Source organism: Patella vulgata, chromosome 6, assembly GCF_932274485.2.
Source record: "Patella vulgata chromosome 6, xgPatVulg1.2, whole genome shotgun sequence".
Classification (NCBI taxonomy): Eukaryota; Metazoa; Mollusca; class Gastropoda; family Patellidae; genus Patella; species Patella vulgata.
In genome coordinates this window covers 30,361,981-30,381,354 of record NC_065884.2, presented here as the reverse complement: position 1 = coordinate 30,381,354, position 19,374 = coordinate 30,361,981, and the positions used below count along the sequence as shown (strand labels likewise).

Sequence of the window (19,374 nt, the reverse complement as noted above, 5' to 3'; positions counted from 1 at the left end):
TGCAAATTGCCTGTAGAAAACAGCTTTGCCTCGTTGCCAATTCTTCACGACTCTCTATTATTTGTTCAGCTTCTGCTTCAATTCTCCCCCCCTAATCTGCTCTGTTCCCAAATTCACATAATCTGAACTGTCTCCAATATCCTGCTTGCTTGCACTTCTTACCCGAATCAATAGGCATGATGATCTACTAATAATTACACGCATGACTTAAATATTACTATGACCCCGACTTGTCAATCCGATCGACAGAAAAAATCAATACTTGTCAATGTGGAACTCGAGCCTCCAGATGATTGACACCAGCGTGATATAGGTTATATATCTGTAAACAATACAACTAGATTATCCGCGGACGGACTGTCTAGAATGTCATTCACTAATCAACTTGAATTAAATGTGTGGTAATCTAAGTCATTTTAATACAGATCTATATTTCGTTTCGTTTTTTTTTACTTTCGATGGCCTCCATGAAGATCTGATCAGTTGTAGTGGGAGGTTGAGACAGGGCTCATACAAACGGCTTTTGACCCTATGACGGATACCCACAGTTCTGTGCATCGCATGCCAAGAACTCACTGCAACAGACTCTTTCATCAGCTAGCCCCTTACATCAACAAGAATGCGGATTATACAACAACTCTTCCAGATCCTAGTGTAGTAAAGACAAGTAAATACGGATCTTATAAGTAACACTTTTCCCTTGACTGATCAGGGACCATCTCACACCGGCAGAAGTAAGTATAGTAAACAACAGTTTCGGACATGTGCAAGTGCCCAGGAGCAAACACACACTGGGAGTCAATCCAAACTGTCACACCGGTAAATGCAAACTAGTGCAGTAGTGGCTATCACCCACAGGTCTCATTTTACACCAGTAAAAGAACATTTAAATGATCGGATCATGTCAGTTTTGAAACAACAGTTAACACTATCTCTTTCTCTGCTTAAGTAGTAAATGTATTTTATTACATATTAAGTAATAATAATTTAGTTATGAAAAATATATGTGTGGCATTAATAAGAAGCAATATCACATTCAAATATACATGATACAAATATTAACCTATAATAAGTATATATATTGTTTAAGTATACCTTAAGGGCAAGGTAAAGTGACAAATATTGTCACAACACCTGAAATGGGGGGTCCTCAAAATTCATTCACAAGACATTTAGTACCTTTCTGTGTCGAATTACCGCTCAAAGGAAGTGTTGCTCGCATCAATGAGTTCATGCATGACTTATTTTTTTAATATTATCAAATCCCGTAAATGACACTTCAATTGTATTTTGATATAAATTAATCGTATTCCGATGTTGTTTAGATTAAAAAATTAAAAATTTGTATTTAAAATTAACACTTTGCTCATTGATATTAGCATAAGGTCAGGTACATACCAGATATTCGGACACGAAATGCTACCTACGAAACATTGTTTACATTTATACAACGGCAAAATGTGTTATTACTAAAGGGAATACGACATAATTGTATGTATGGTGATGTAAATGAAACCTTTGCATAACTATACAATGTTCCGTTAAGCGTTGTCAGTTTAACGATTATTCGCATCACTCTAAAGATATGAAGGGTCATTTTCAAGATTGAAAAAGAAAATTGGCGAATTCCAAACTCGTGGTAGCAAGACGTGGAAATCTCACAGTACAAGAAAATAGATCAGAGTATAAATAGAAAGATAATAGCTGTCCCCAAGTTTTATCGTTTTGTCTGTAGGTGTAACCGCGATTGGGCAAGAAAGTGATAAAACTGAAATTTTTGTTTACGTGATAACATGCGAATGTACGAATTAAAGGGGTATTGACAGTGAAATAGTGTATTGTGAGTAATAGTAATAGAGTTCATTTTGGACGTTGGTATCTAAAGGCCACTATTCTGTGTTGGGAAATAATATTGTCAGCCTTGTTGGTGTTGAGACTACTACGCAACAAGATGGTGTCACTTTACCTTGCCCTTAAATATCTCATTTTTGATAATCTAGATAATTAATTTTTTTGATTTTTATTATTCAAAAATGGCAAATTTTTTTTAAGACAACACCGGATACCAATTATCAGAGTAAATCCATATTAGAAATATTGTAATGGTTTGTCATGTATTCTAGAATTAAATGGGATATTGAAATGGACATTGTAAGCCCATAGGCACTCTTACTGATATTTACAAACAAACAAAACCATATAAGATATAGACACTCTTATGTAATTGACATTTAATAACAAAACCATATATAGACACACTTATGTAATTGACATTTAATAACAAACCTAAATCAGATATACTGGTAGATATTCTTATTTAATTGACATTTAATACAAACCGATATCAGATATAGACACTCTTAGACATTGGAATTTAATAACAAATAAGGATTTAACAAGAAATAATTATTAGTTATACTTGTCCACTATATTAGTAATAGGGAGCCACGGTGGCTCGCTAACCTGGAGGTTGCAGGACGTGAAAGTTCATGATTTTTTGGCGTGGTTTCCCCTTGTCAGTGGTGCAGGACTGAGGGCCTGACAAGAACAGCTGTCTAGTCGTTTGGATGGGACCAAACCCCCCCCCCCAAAAAAAAACGAGGTCCCATGTACACAATGATGTACACGTAAAAGATCCCTTGGCAGTTGGAATTTGATATAGAGTAGGCCATAGCACCGTTGTCCGGGCAAAATTTCCCTCATAGCACACTGTATGGCGTATGCCCGTCTTCATTAGCCCAGTCATAGCAGAACAGTAGGACGTTAACCCCATTTCATTTCTATATTAGTAATAAAGATTTAATTTGGTATCATCACATTAACACTGTCTTAGTCATAGAAATTTATTAAATCAATATCAGACATTCTAGCAGTAATCATCAATAGTCTTCTTTGTCTCGTGACTTTAAACACTGCATTTAAATTTAGAGTCCATAATATCTTATAATGTGATCAAGGGCCATAACATTAGCTGAAATTATCAGAAAATGCAGGAAATTAATAGGCCTTTCTATCTCATGACCATAATTTTAGCAACTGGCTGAGTGTAAACAAGATTTTTCCAGTTGATCAAGGGTGATAACACAGTACTTATTGGAAATTGTTGAATATCTATGGACATACATGTATACAATGTGCATCAATTTAAAGTCATTCTGGTGATACCCAATCTGATTAAAATACAGATCTATATTTCGTTTTGTTTTTTTATACTATCGAAGGCCTACACTACATGTGTAGTGTGCTTCGCACGCCAAGAACTCGCCGAAGCAGATCGTTTCATTGGCTAATCCCTCACTTCAACCAGAGCGCCAGTAATATAACAACTCTTCCAGATCCTAGTGTAGTAAAACAAAATTTGGAACTATAAAAAATGAAACGAAATAGGATCTGGGTGATATACCTGTAGGCTCTAGAGCACCCACAATTCCGCACGAACGGGTGACGACAATATACAATTACATTTCGTAACAAAATTTAAGGCAACAAAAAATACATCCACAGTCGTCCAAGCAGTCCATAAGGCAAAATCTTTAGATCTTATAATATTGCTGAAATTCAATATTCTTTTTAAACCAGCGGCTGCCAGGCAGGATACGCCCACATTTTGCAAGAGATGGATACAGAACAAGCTAAAAAGAACCAGGATTTTTTGTACAATCAGGGGTCCACAACCTTCGTATTGCATACTTTTACACAATTTGTGTACAAAGAGCGGCCATTTTGTCGGGCAGTTTCATTTCGATTTGTCCGAAATTCGAATTCAACCTTCATTACGGTGGAATGGTGAAATATTTAAACGGTTTATAAAATCGGAAAAAAAATTGTGACCTCTAGAGACTCCGCAAGCTAAAAATGCGATTTTTCGAACAATCAAGCTAAAAACATAATTCTGAAAGTCACTATCCGATATGCACGAATAATGAAAGGAATAATGATCTTTGGGTTATAAACTTACATTTCAAGGTTCATCAAAATCAGAAGAAAATTGAGCCCTCTAGAGGGTCCACAACCTTGATATACCAAATTTTTACGCCATTTGCGAACGAGGGCCGGCCATGTTGTCTGTCAGGTTTGGTCCGATTTTCACGAAATTCAAACGCCATCATCCTTAGGGTGTAATGGTGATATACTAAAACGTTTTTTTAAATCGGATAAAGATAGGTTGCCAGGCAACGAAACATACGCCCACAGCAGCTAAATCGTCCGGGCAGTCAACAAGAGTTGTCGCATATTTTTACTTTTTTCGGTAATGAAACATTTATAATACACTAAAATCTGATTAAGAGCAACAACTCAGAAAACCATTAGAATTTGTTTGGTTTTTATAAAGTTCTGCCCAATGCTAACGTTTTGTATACAAAACTTTTAATACTGTATCATGGATTTAGCTGTTCCAAGTCATAAAAATTCATTGAAAATCAATATACTTGTTCGTCTCAAGATCTTAAACTCTGTGTATCAATCTGAAGTCAATCGGATATTAACTTTGGCCTCTAGAGCGTCCACAAGATTTTTCAAAGTGATCAAGGGCCATAACTTTGGCAGTAATTATCAGAAATCTTTGAAAATCAATAGGATTATTCGTCTCATGACCTTAAACACTGTGTATAAATTTATAGTCAATCAGATATTAACTTTGGCCTCTAGAGCGTCCACAAAATTTTTTGAAGTGAACAAGGGCCATAACTCTGGCAGTAATTATCGGAAATCGCCGAAAATCAATAGGCTTCTTCGTCTCATGACCTTAAACACTGTGGATAAATTTAAAGTCAATCGGATATTAACTTTGGCCTCTAGAGTGTCCACAAGATTTTTTGAAGTGATCAAGGGCCATAACTCTGGCAGTAATTATCGGAAATCGCCGAAAATCAATAGGCTTCTTCGTCTCATGACCTTAAACACTGTGCATAAATTTAAAGTCAATCGGATATTAACTTTGGCCTCTAGAGCGTCCACAAGATTTTTTGAAGTGATCAAGGGGCATAACTCTGGCAGTAATTATCGGAAATCGCTGAAAATCAATAGGCTTCTTCGTCTCATGGCCTTAAACACTGTATATAAATTTAAAGTCAATCGGATATTAACTTTAGCCTCTAGAGCTTGTGGACGCCGGACCGACGGACGGACGGGGGCGACGACAATATACGACCACATTTCAATGTGGGCGTATAAAAATTATGACCTCTACAGGGTCCATAAGCTAAAAACGTGATTTTTCGTACAATCAGGGGCCATAATTCAGAAAGTTATGGTCCGATATGCGCGAATATCGGAAGGAATCAAGATCTTTGGGTTATAAACTGACATTTCAAGTTTCATCAAAATCAGAAGAAAATTGTGGCCTCTAGAGGGTCCACAACCTTGATATACCATATTTTTACGGTATTTGAGAATGAAGGGCGGCCATTTTGTCTGTCAGTTTTAGGCCGATTTTCACTAAATTCTAACTCGGTCGTCCTTAGGGTGTAACGGTGATATAATAATACGTTTTTTTAAATCGGATAAAAATTATGATCTCTATAGGGTCCACAAGCTAAAAACGCAATTTTTTGTACAAACAGGGGCCATAATTCAGGAAGTTCGAACTCAGTCGTCCTTATGGGTGTAACGGTGATATAATAATACGATTTTTTAAATCGGATAAAAATTATGACCTCTATAGGGTCCACAAACTAAAAACGTGATTTTTCGTACCATCAGGGGCCATAATTCAGGAAGTTCGAACTCAGTTGTCCTTAGGGTGTAACGGTGATATAATAATACGATTTTTTAAATCGGATAAAAATTGTGACCTCTATTATAGGGTCCACAACCTTGATATACCCTATTTTTACGCTATTTGAGAACAAACGGCGGCCATTTTGTCTGTCAGTTTTGGGCCGATTTTCACGAAATTCGAACTCCGCCGTCCTTAGGGTTTATCGGTGATATAATAATACGTTTTTTAAATCGGATAAAAATTATGATCTCTATAGGGTCCACAAGTTAAAAATGCGATTTTTCGTACAATCAGGGGCCATAATTCATGAAATTTCAGTCCGATATGCGTGAATATCGAAAGGGACCGATATCTTTGGTTTATAAACTTACATTTCAAGTTTCAACAAAATCGGATAAAAATTGTGACCTCTATAGGGTCCACAACCTTGATATACCATATTTTTACGCTATTTGAGAATGAAGGGCAGCCATTTTGTCTGTCAGTTTTGGGCCGATTTTCACGAAATTCGAACTCAGTTGTCCTTAGGGTGTAATGGTGATATAATAATACAGTTTTTTAAATCAGATAAAAAATATTACCTCTATAGGGTCCACAAGCTAAAAACGCGATTTTTTGTACAATCAGGGGCCATAATTCAGGAAGTTACGTTCCGATATGCATGAATATCGAAAGGAACCAAGATCTTTGGGTTATAAGCATACATTTCAAGTTTAAACCAAATCATATAAAAATTGTGACCTGTACAGTGTTCACAAGCTAAAACGTGATTTTTAGTACAATCAGGGGCCATAATCCATGAAGTTACAGTCCGATACATACCAATATCGAAAGGAACCAAGATCTTTGGGTAATAAACCTATATTTCAAGTTTCATTGAAATCGGATAAAAATTGTGACCTGTAGACTGTTCACAAACAATTGTGGACAGACGTCCGGACAGGGGTGACGACAATATACGTCCACATGAAAATGTGGGCGTAAAAAAACCAATAGGATTCTTCATATCATGACCATAGCCCTATGTATACGTTTAAAGTCAATCAGATAATAACTTTAGCTTGTAGGATGTCCACAAGCAATTTATGACTACATTTATGACTACATTTATTAGCCAGAACAAGTCTGAACATTCTATCTGAATTAGAAGTATTATCCCAAAAAGTGAGACAGACAAACAGACAAACCCATTTTAACATTCAGTTTTTTTTTTTTTTTTGTATTTTAGAAGAGAGCCGAAAAAAGCTCCCCTTAATGAACAAATTGCTCCCCTAAAAAAGCTCTCCCAGTTTCGATAAGAAGAGTGATTTTGAAATTAAGGAGAGTGATATGATATTAAGGACAGTGATTATTTGTATGTATGGGAAATAGTTCTAAAGATCAATAACTGCGTGTAAGGGTTCATTCCCTTAAACATCGTCTGCTAAATAATAGTACTTGTGTGGTCAAGTCAAACCTTTGCTATTGTCTAAAACTACTTACGGTATTCCAATAGACTTACTTGTCGACATTTCTAAATATATATAGCTTGTATAAATTTTGTTTAAAAACATAACCCCTATTCAAAATAAAATCATAAACACTGGAAAATTCCATCAAAATATAATCTATTTCTTCCAGAATTATTCTCATTGGAAATTTTCATGTGCCATCTCTCTTAATTTCTTATGTCTCGCAAGAGTTCTACTTTACATTTCATAGGCGCCATCCATCAGAATTTTATTACCATGTGTGATCACATTATACACTAATCCAGTGATTCTCAACCAGTGTGCCACGAGATCTTCCTAAGCATGCCGCGAAATTTAAATGGCACACTAAAGAAATGCGAAAAATCACATAATTTAAATTGCGTATTCACTGGTGTTTTTCTTTATTTAGTTTTAGTCATTCTATGTGTCTATGACTAGTTTCTGTCTATGGTTGTATGCCGTCTGACTTACCATGTTTTTATTTTGTAAAATTCAAATTTTTTTCATGTATATTTATTTCATGTGTTCCAGGGTGTGCCGTTGGCAAAAAAAGGTTGAGAACCACTGCACTAATCAAATACACCAAAAGAAATGTTCACAATGACAGCATGGCGACGATCGAAATGTGAATCTTTCACTCTTTTAAAAAAAATACATATGTCCAAGATTTACAAATAAGGAGAGCGATTTTCAATTTTAAGGCAAGGGAGATAAACCTCTACTCATCAGGTTATCTTTCTGTATCGATTAATATAATAATTTTAAAGGGAACATTAACAAATGATAATAATTATAAACACTTTAGCATTGAAGTATACCATTATACATTTATATCACCGTTGGATACATTATTCCATTTTTTACTGTCTGTATGTTTTGATAAATGATTTAATTCATCTCGTATACTGTCTATTAACAGGCTTGGAGACACACCTGGCTGAATGCTCTTTTTAATAACATCCATTTCATCCTCCCCGTGCCATGCTTGATGTGGCCGGTGTTTAAATTTACCTGCATGTCCGTTACCATGGTTACTGGTTAACATTTCCATTTCAATATTATTTTCATCAGTAAAACTGTTCACATTTCCGTACGAAGTCAAGTGTGTTGTTGGAATATCTTCAAAGTTTTGTATTCCAGGATACGAATAACTTTCATTGGGCATGGCAGACCCTCTGTGAGAGATTCCATTTTGCTTAGTACCATTATTGTCTAAACCTTTTGTTTTGATGACAATAGGCTTGGCTGGTTCAGTTGTATAATAATTATCACGTAAACCAGTTTGTAAATTCTCACTAAAGGTAGATGTATTCAGTTTCTCCTGTCTTGGTGTCCTGTCCTTGATAACCTTTGATATAATTTCAAATGAAAAATAATTAAAATCAAATTCATTCTATTTATGCATTAGACAAGTGATTGTCATGCAAGATACACCCACATTTTGCAATTTTTTGTACAATTGGGCCATAATCCAGGATGTTAGGTCTGACATTTGTCAACAAGAGCATCGCTAACGCTGCAATATTCGTTCACATTCCTGCTTTCATTGAAAAGGTACTTTTTAAAATGATGAGAATGAAATATGAAATGGCAAAGAAGGCTAGGCATTTGTTTTGCCAAATTTCCCGACAAAATTTTAACAAAAAAGTGGGTTTGACACTGCACCAGGGGGTCGGGGCATGCAACAAAATAAATAGTTGCTGTCTTTACGGTATAAGGAATAAATATGCAAAGGTCCAAGATGATCAATTCAGAATTGCAGCCTGTAAACGATAAATACAACCAGCGGCTGCCAGGCAGGATACGGCCACATTTTTCAAGAGATGGATAGAGAACAAGCTAAACAAAAAGTGATTTTTCGTAACATCAAGGTTCCCAATTCAAGAAGGTACGATCAGATATGTGTGAATATCGACAGGAACCAAGATCTTTGCGTTATAAACAGGCATTTCAAGTTTCATTAAAATCGGATCAAAATTGTGACCTCTAGAGGGTACACAACCTTGATATACCAGATGTTTACACTATTTGCATTGAGGGGCGGCCATTTTGTCTCGCAATTTTCGTCCAATTTTCACGTAATTTGAACTCAACCATCATTGCAGTGTAACGGTGATATATTTAAACGTTTTTGTAAATCAGATAATAATTGTGACCTCTTGCGGGACCACATTTTGTCTGGCAGTTTTGGTTCGATATTCATGAAATTCGAACTCAACCAACCCCCCCCCCCCAAAAAAAAAATTTACATAGTAAACCCTAACTACTATTTATTTACAACAATTATTAGGATTAGTTAAGATTCTATCTGTATAAAACCTGTACATATCCCAATATGGTTTACATTGCTAAAATAAAATAAAACCAAGTACGAACAATCCAAACCATAAGACAGAATTCGAAGTCCTAAAAAACGTTATAGGCAAATTAGTGTATTCAAGCAAAATAGTGTAATCATCAAATGGACTGCTCCTCGTGTAGAAAATACACGACAAACAGTGGTAACAGGTGTCCGGAAGAGTAAGCTTACCCTGCCTGGCGCCACACCCGCCATAGCTGCATCCAAACTATTAGGCGAAATGTCGGTAAAATAGCGTGATTGGCCAATGAACTATCGGTATGCAAAATGCACGCGATGAACTGTGTTAACGATGTAGTAGACATTATCAGGGAGATAGTAATAGTATACGTGTCAATTAAATATATCTAGAATAATAGCCGAGAGAGACACGTTATATTTACCAATCAAATCAATATGACGGCCATAAAACTTTTTAAAGGTTTTAATAAGTTTAGTGCGCAAGTATCCTTGTAGTTGAAGCTTAGATGACAAATGCCTCGATCTACTTAAAAAATCAGAATAAAAGGAACAAGCTCTCGCGTAACGAATTAGCTGAGACACAAACACTCCATAAGCTGGTGATATTGGAATGTTACTACTAATAAATGGAAAGTTAACAATCAGAAAGTCAAAGTTATCACGTTTATCGTACAATTTAACACTCAGTTTATGGCAATTGTCAAAATCGAGACGCAGATCCAAGTAGGAAGCGTAATTGTCACTGTCAGTGATGCTTTTAATTTCGAGCTCATCAGGATATATGAATTTACAATTATTAAGTGATAAAACGTCATCGATATAACGATAAGTGAAATTAAAAAGTCTGACTGATCGTTTATTAGTTTTTACGAGCGTCTGTATGTAATCGGCTTCGTACAAATAGAGAAACAGATCAGCAAGCAAAGGTGCACAGTTGGTGCCCTTGGGGATGCCAACCACTTGCTGATATATTTCCCCTCCAAATTCAACAAAGATGTTATCAATTAAAAAATCCAACATCTGAATTATCTTGATGGACGTGAATTTGTTTTTGGAATCACTGTGATTCTTAACGAAATATGTGGAATTGTAATTTACAACGAAATATTGATATCTAGCAGTACCTGATTTAGACGAAAAGACACTGTGAATAATGTCTTTCAACCGGGCTTTTAATTTACTATGGGGAATTTTAGTGTACAAAGTAGAAAAGTCAAACGTTTGAATAGACGAGACTGAAGCAAGGGATCTAGATTGCAAACCATCAAGTAATTCTTTGGAATTTTTCAATATCCACATTTGATTTATACCACTACGAGAGTATATTTTTTCACAGTATTTTTGAATACCCTCTTTAACAGCCGTTAGTATAGATGTCAATACTTTTGAAAGTGGTTTTGTGGAACAACGGGATGAACCTGCCATAAAACGTTGCTTGTAGGGATTTTTATGTAGTTTAGGTATCCAATATAACAAGGGCAAATCTGTATAGGTATCTCCACACGGAGTACTAAATGAAGTCAGTACAGATTTGTGATTGGATATAATTTCATCCTTACTAAGAGTAGATCGTTTATATGTAGCACTGTCGATTGGTTTCCCGAAATTAAGTTCTTTGAACAGACAGTCAAAATAATGTCGTTTACATATAAACACTATGTTATTGGACGCCTTATCAGCCGGAACAATGACATACTTGTCATGCAAGGCATTGAGATTTTCAACAATGCTAACATCATTGAAAATAGACTTAGGCCTAGTGTCAACTGACAAACGTTGCATGTATATTCTTCGTTTAAGTAAACGACTGATAGACTTAGTCCAATCAGAGAGTGTATCCGAGATAACATCTTCCCTCTTGGCCCATTTTCTAGCGTAGTCCTCTACGGCATCCATAATAAGTTTGAAATTTTGATTCCATGAAAATGGTTGCGGTTCCCAGTATTTGGGTCCTTTGGACAAAATTTCACGAAGCTTATTATTCTGGACTATGTTCAAATCACCAGTGACCACATGTCCAGCTGGTGGGTAAAGGAAGGACGACGTAGAGCAAGAACATGGTAGAGGGTTATTATATAAGTCTTTTGCATTGATGTCAGATAATGCGTTTCTATAATTAAATATTTTGGATGCAATGGGTTTAGTATAAGTATAAGAAATCCTAGGAACAGTAACAGTTTTGAAGTAAGGAGGGATGTGTGCTGTGACTTGCTTATGGTGTAATATTTGGCTTAACCCGATAGCATCAATGCCTTTATTAGCAAATTTCAGTTTTAGAAATGAACTGTTGGTGGTGTGCGACGCATCAGGCTCAGTCGCAATGTCCAAACGATGGTGGGCAATGTCAAGAACAATGGATACAACCCTGTATTCAGTGGATGCAGGATCAGTACAATTTGAATCCAGACATTCAGATTTAAGTAATTTCAAAATAGTAAGTGGAATAGAATATAATTTAGTACGGATATGGTGTGGCCCTAATGGTTCTTGAATAATTTCCAAAAGGGCATCCAGTGATATAGTGCTGAGCTTCGGGGGTGTGTAGAGACGATGTCCATGACAGCGTTTTCGACGACGAAACTTTGGGAATAACGTCATGACATTAACATCGCTACACGCAGGGCTCGATAAATTCCCAATACTAGCTACATTGTCATTGCATCCATAAGGGGTGGCAGTACCTAATGTTCGTATCCAATATTCCTCTCGGTCTCTGCGAAAGGGAGTACTCAAAGTAGGGCTGTTAGTATGGTGGTAAATTTTCTCTAATATGGACAGAGAATCATCCTTGAAACATGACATGTGAAGTGAAAAGTTACTGTGTTCCATAAATTTGTGTCTAGTTAATTTTTTTCTGCCATTATCAGAGTGAATCGCATGTAGGTACCCAAAAACATTATCGCCTAAACCAAATATTTATCGCCCGCTCAGCCAGCCACGTAACCATAATACTTTGCATGCGGTATCTTGGTAGACAGCAAACGAGTTGTGTAGACAACATGGTCACATGGTGTTTGTTTATAATATTTTTTAGGGGTTTTAAAATAGGGTTAGGGTTAGGGGTTAGGATTGCGGACCCCCCCAATATATATTTCACGGCTACGCCTCTGGGTGTAACGGTGACATATTCAAATATTTTTTTTTTAAATCAAATAATAAGGCTGCGGTTAATTAATTGTCAGTTTCTCATGACCTGAGTTTGTGAAATATACACAATAATTGTGAAATTATTGAGATGAAATTTAATTGTTTTAGCTTAATGCTGTTTCTATTTCAGCAATAACTAATGTCAGTTACTTGGTCGTTGAAAAACCAATGGTAACCATGTGTCCGCGATTTATTCACATTTATTAAATATTTTTTTAGATTGAAATATCGATTGCACAATAGACGGGCATCGGAATACTTGATCATAATACATGTAATATGTCTAAATTATTAGTAATACGCTTCTAAGTTAACGGTTCGTTAATTCATTCATTCTTGGCATTTCATTTCTTTATCCGTCCTTACTTTGACAGGTTACAAAATGACCTGTACCAAACTGGTTGATGATTTGTTCTGACATAAATAATTAAAAACATACCCTTGGATTTTTAAATACAAAATAAGTTAGATTATTTAACATGGCAGTTAAAGAATTTACTACACGTGGTCGTTTCTCTAGCCGTGAAGGAAGATAGTACCAATGCTATAGCAATAGCCTGCGTGTTTACGCTTCAACTTTGAACCCATCATCGGCACATGGCATCATGATAATATAAATACTTTTATTATTTTGTCTATCTTAATCAAACTGTTTACATTTATTTGTATCTTTGTGTCCTCTTGAGACTGTTTATATAGTGTTGTTAATAAAATACGGTGAAAGGCGTGAAGCCATTTTGTCCGGCAGTTTTGGTCCAATTTTCACAAAATTCAAACTCAACCATCATTAGGGTGTAACGGTGGTATCATAAAAAGTTTTTTTAAATTGGATAAAAATTGTTAACTCTAGCGGGACCACAAGCTTAAAACCCAATTTTCATACGATCAAGGGCCATAATTCAGGAAGTTATGATCCGAATATCGAAAGGAACCAAGACCTTTGTGATATACGCATAAAATTTAAGGTTGCATCAAAATCAGAAAAAAATTGTGGCCTCTAGAGGGTCTACAACCTTGATATACCACATATTTACACCATTTGCGTTATACGAGGGGCTGCCATTTTTGTACGTCAGTTTTGGTTCGATTGTCACGAAATTTGAACTCAACCATCATTACGGTGTAACGATGATATATTCATACGTTTTTTTAAATCGGATAATAATTGTGACCTCTAGAGGGACCACAAGCTATATATGCGATTTTTCGTCCAGTCAAGGGCCACGATCCGATATGCGCAAATATCAAGATCTTTGGGTTATAAACATATATTTCAAGTTTCATAAAAATCGGATCAAAATTGTGAGCTCTAGAGGGTCCACAACCTTGATATACAATATTTTTACATTGTTTGAGTTCAAGGGGCGGCCATTTTGTCTGGTAGTTTTGGTCCGATTTTCACGAAATTCGAACTCGACCATCATTAAGGTGTAACGGTGATATATAAAAACGTTTTTTAAATCTGAATAAAATTGTGACCTCCATAGGGTCGTGCACCAACATCAATAGTTGCCGTCCTTCGGATATAAGTATACCAAGTTCCAAGATAATCCATACAGAATTGTGGCCTTTGGGTGCTACAGGCAAAAATTGGGTGTGGCTCTGCCCCTGGGGATCGGGGCATTCACTAAAATCAATAGTTGACGCCCTTAGACTATAAGTAGATCCATTCAGAATTGCGGCCTGTAAACGATAAACACAAAAATTGGGCGTGGCTCTTCCCCTGGGGGTCGGGACATGCAGTTGTCGTCTTTAGGGTATAAGGAATACATATTCCAAGTTCAATTACGACCCATTAAGAATCGTGGCCTGCAGGCATCACACAGAGACGCAAAGAAAAAATGGGTGTGGCTCTGCCCCTGGGGGTTGGGCAATCACTTAAAAACAATAGGGGTCATCCTTAGGGTATAAGGAATAGGTATGCAAAGTTTCAAAAGGATCTGTTAAGAATTACGGCCTGTAGGCGAAACACAAGACACACAAACATTGAGCATGGCCCTAGCCCAGAGGTTCGGGCATGCACCAAAATTAATAATAGAGGTCAGCCTTAGGGTATCAGGAGTAAGTATAAAAAAGTTTTCAAGAGGATCGATTAAGAATTGCGGGCTGTAAGTGACACACAGACACTCAAAAACAAAATGGGCGTGGTTCTGCCCCTGGGGGTTGGGCATTCACCGCAAACAAGTATGGAAGGTTTCAAGGTGATAGGTTAAGAAATGCAGTCTGTAGATGACACACAAATAAATACAAGAAATGGGCGTGGCTCTGCCACTGGGGGTCGGGCATGCACCAAAAACAATAGGGGTCATCTTTAGGGTATAAGGAATTCATATGAAAATTTTTCAAGACGACGATTAAGAATTGTGGCCTGTAGGCGACACACAAAAAGACCAGTGGCTGCCAGGCAGGATATGCCCACATTTTTGAGAGAAGGATAGAGAGCAAGCTAAAAAGAAAGTGATTTTTCCTATAATCAAGGGCCATAATTCAGGAAATTACAATTCGATATGCACAAATATCGAAACGAACCGAGATCTTTGGGTTATAAACTTACATTTCATGTTTCAAGAAAATCAGATAAAAATTGTGACCTCTATAAGGGTCCACAACCTTGATATACCATATTTTTTTGCTATTTGAGAACGAGGGGCGGCCATTTTGTCAGTCAGTTTTGGGACGATTTTCACAAAATTCGAACGCAGCTGTCCTTAGGGTGTAACGGTGATATACTAAAACGTTTTTTTAAATCGGATAAAAATTATGACCTCTATAAGGTCCACAAGCTAAAAATGCGATTTTTCCTACAATCAAGGGCCATAATTCAGGAAATTACAATTCGATATGCGCAAATATCGAAAGGATCCGAGATCTTTGGGTTATAAACTTACATTTCAAATTTCAACAAAATCGGATAAAAATTGTGACCTCTATAGGGTCCACAAGCTAAAAACGTGGTCTTTCGTACAAACAGGGGCCATAATCCACGAAGTTTCGATCCGATACATGCCAATATCGAAAGCAGCCGAAATCATTTGGAGATAAACCTATATTTCAAGTTTCGTCAAAATCGGATAAGAATTGTGACCTGTAGAGTGTCCACAAACAAATTGTGGACGGACGTCCGGAAGGACAGGGGCGACGACAATATACGTCCACATGAACGTAAGCATACAATGTTCATCATCGAACTCCTTCAAGGCATTCACCTAATGAAAGCTTGAAAGTTGGAACATTCTACATCAATTAGAGTTATTGTGTTCCAATGTCTCGACCAATCAAATTGCTCTGCTTAGCCTGAGAAGAAAATGCTCATTATTGAACTTAGTCAAGGTATTGATGTAATGAAACTATACACCAAGTTTCATCAATCTCACTTAATTAGAACTAAAGTTATCATGTTCCAAAGCATCAACCAATCAAATTGCTTATCTCTGCTTACCCTCAGTAGAAAATGCTCATCTACGAAATCCATCAAGGCATCGACCTAATAAACACCTACACCAAGTTTGAACATTCTAGCTCAATTAGAAGGAGAGTTATTGTGTTCCAAAGTCTCGGCCAATCAAATTGCTTATCGCTCCGCTTACCCCAAGCAAAAAATTCTCATTATTGAACTTAGTAAATGTATTGATGTAATGAAACTATACACCAAGTTTCATCACTCCTACTTAATTAGAACTAAAGTTATCGTGTCCCAAAGCATCAACCAATCAAATTGCTTATCTCTGCTTACCCTAAGCAGAAAATGCTCATGTTTGAACTCCATCAAGGCATTAGCCTAATAAACACCTACACCAAGTTTGAACATTCTAGCTCAATTAGAAGGAGAGTTATTGTGTTCCAAAGTCTCGGCCAATCAAATTGATTATAGCTCTGCTTACCCAGAGCAAAAAATGCTCATTATCAAACTTAGTCAAGATATTGATGTAATGAAACTATACACCGAGTTTCATCACTCTCACTTAATTAGAACTAAAGTTATCGTGTCCCAAAGCATCAACCAATCAAATTGCTTGTCTCTGCTTACCCTAAGCAGACAATGCTCATCTTCGAACTCCATCAAGGCATTGACCTAATAAACACCTACACCAAGTTTGAACAATCTAACTCAATTAGAAAGAGAGTTATTGTGTCCCAAAAAGTGTGACGGACAGACAGACGAACCCTTTTTAATAGTCCACGGCTAGAAGCTGGGGGACAAAAATGGGCATGGCTCTGCCCCTGGGGGTTGGGGATGCACCCCAATTGATATGGATGTTCCTTAGGGTACAAAGAATAAGTATGCAAAGTTTCGAGATGATGCGTTAAGAAATGTGGCCTGTAGACGACAAACAAGAATAAGTATGCAAAGTTTCGAGATGATGCGTTAAGAAATGTGGCCTGTAGACGACAAACAAACAAATACAAGAAATGGGCGTGGCTCGGCCCCTGGGGATCGGGCATGCACCAAAAACAATAGGGGTCATCCTTAGGGTATAAGGAATAAGTATGTAAAGATTCAAGATGATCACTTAAGAATTGTGGCCTGTAGGCGAACACAGACAAACAAAAAGAAAATGGGCGTGGCTCTGCCCCTGGGGGTTGGGTATGCACTCCGCCCCTGGGGATCGGGCATGCACCAAAAACAATAGCGATCATCCTTAGGGTATAAGGAATAAGTATGTAAAGATTCAAGATGATCACTTAAGAATTGTGGCCTGTAGGCGAACACAGACACAGAAAAAGAAAATGGGCTTGGCTCTGCCCCTGGGGGTTGGGTATGCACTCCAAACGATAGGGATGTTCCTTAGGGTACAAAGAATAAATATGCAAAGTTTCAAAATGATATGTTAAGAAATGCGGTCTGTAGACGACAAACAGACAAAAACAAAATTAGAAATGAGGTAATTTCACTTGTACGTCAAGCGAAAGATGATTTTAAATCAAAAATCACTAATAAAATAAATAATCACAAATTCACATCAAATCAGTGGTGGAAATTAGTAAAATCAGTTGTGAAAATGGAAAAAGTAAACAGTAATAATCAAACCCCAATTAACATCAATGGCAAAATTTATTATCATCCACTTGATAAGGCGACGGTATTAAATTCATACTTTACATCTGTTTCAAAATTAGATACCTCACATGAATTACCTCCCTTTGATGCACGCTCTGACATCACAATGAATGATTTTATCGTAACTGAACAAGACGTCAAAGATCAATTAAAAATACTCGACTCTTCAAAGCCACCAGGACCAGATGAAATCAGCCCAATAATTCTAAAAAACATATCTCCTGCCATAGTAATTCCATTAACTCGTCTATTTAACCTGTGCCTTATAACTAAACAACTTCCAGACATATGGAAAACTTCACATGTCATAGCCGCCTTTAAAGGGAAGGGTGATCCACAATTACCAGAAAATTATCGCCCCATTTCCTTAACGTGCACAATTTGTAAGATTTTTGAAAAAATTATCCTAAAACACATGTACAACTTTATTAAAAAATATGATTTATTATCTAAACATCAGTCAGGATTTCAAAAAAAATGATTCAACAATAAACCAACTTCTTGAGATATATAATATAATCATAAGTAATCTAGATAAAGGGAAAGAGCTTAGCTTTGTATTCTGTGATATTTCTAAAGCGTTTGACAAAGTCTGGCACATGGGAATTATATATAAGCTGCGACAGTATGGTGTTAATCTAAACCTATGTGATTGGATATACAATTATTTAACAAATCGTAAACAATGTGTTGTCCTTGAAGGTTTTCAATCACCTTATTTGTCAGTTGAATCCGGGGTTCCCCAGGGATCAATACTCGGTCCGTTTCTATTCTTAATATACATAAATGATATCTCAGACAATCTAGATAACAATGTACGATTATTTGCTGACGATACGTCCTTATTTGCAATTATTAATGGTAACCCTTTAGAATCTGCCAATTCAATCAATAGTGATCGGAGGCTAATATTAACGTGGGCAAATAAATGGCAAATAAAATTTAACCCAAATAAAACTAAAAACTTAATATTCACACGTAAAAAAACTAATCATCCTAATCTTATGTTTGAAAACAAAATTATTGATAAAGTTTCCTCACACTGCCACCTGGGACTAACATTTCATCTAAACGGAACATGGTCAGAACATATTTCTAAAATTCACAAAAAAGCTTGCAATAGACTCAACATAATACGCCAATTAAAATTTAAATTAAACAGATCTACGTTATGTACGATATTTACGTCATTTATACGTCCTCTTTTGGAGTATGGGGATTGTATATGGGATAATTGTAGTATTAAAGATTCGGAATTACTTGAGAATATCCAACTAGAAGCAGGGAGAATCATAACTGGTCTGCGCCGAAATTCCCACAGAAAACATGTATATGACGAATTAGGGTGGGAACCACTGTTCAAACGCCGTCAAAAGCATAAACTCGTCTATTTTTATAAAATCCTTAATTGCTATAGTCCCCAGTATCTATCCGATATTCTAATGGAAATACAACCCGAAACAAATTATTACAATCTTAGAAACCATAAATTGAAAATACCACAATGTAAAACGTCTTCTTATATAAAAAGTTTTTTCCCAAACACAATAAAACTATGGAATAGTCTTCCTACGCATGTGCAGTTATCACCGTCTCTCAATACTTTTAAGTCTAGTCTCCTGAGTCAGTATCCTATACATAAAAAACCTAGTTA

At 36.4% G+C, this 19,374-nt stretch overlaps 1 protein-coding gene across 2 annotated transcripts in view; it reads right to left on the bottom strand.

The window, feature by feature from the left end:
- Positions 1 to 935: 935 nt before the first annotated feature.
- LOC126825373 (mucin-2) overlaps positions 936 to 19,374 on the bottom strand; it is a 116,043-nt gene continuing 97,604 nt past the window's right edge. For both annotated transcript variants that reach the window (XM_050554970.2, XM_050554971.2), the window contains one exon: positions 936 to 8,542. In XM_050554970.2, the coding sequence (XP_050410927.1) occupies positions 8,015 to 8,542 (528 nt within the window). In that variant the 3' untranslated portion in view covers positions 936 to 8,014. The remainder of the gene's footprint in view (positions 8,543 to 19,374) is intronic.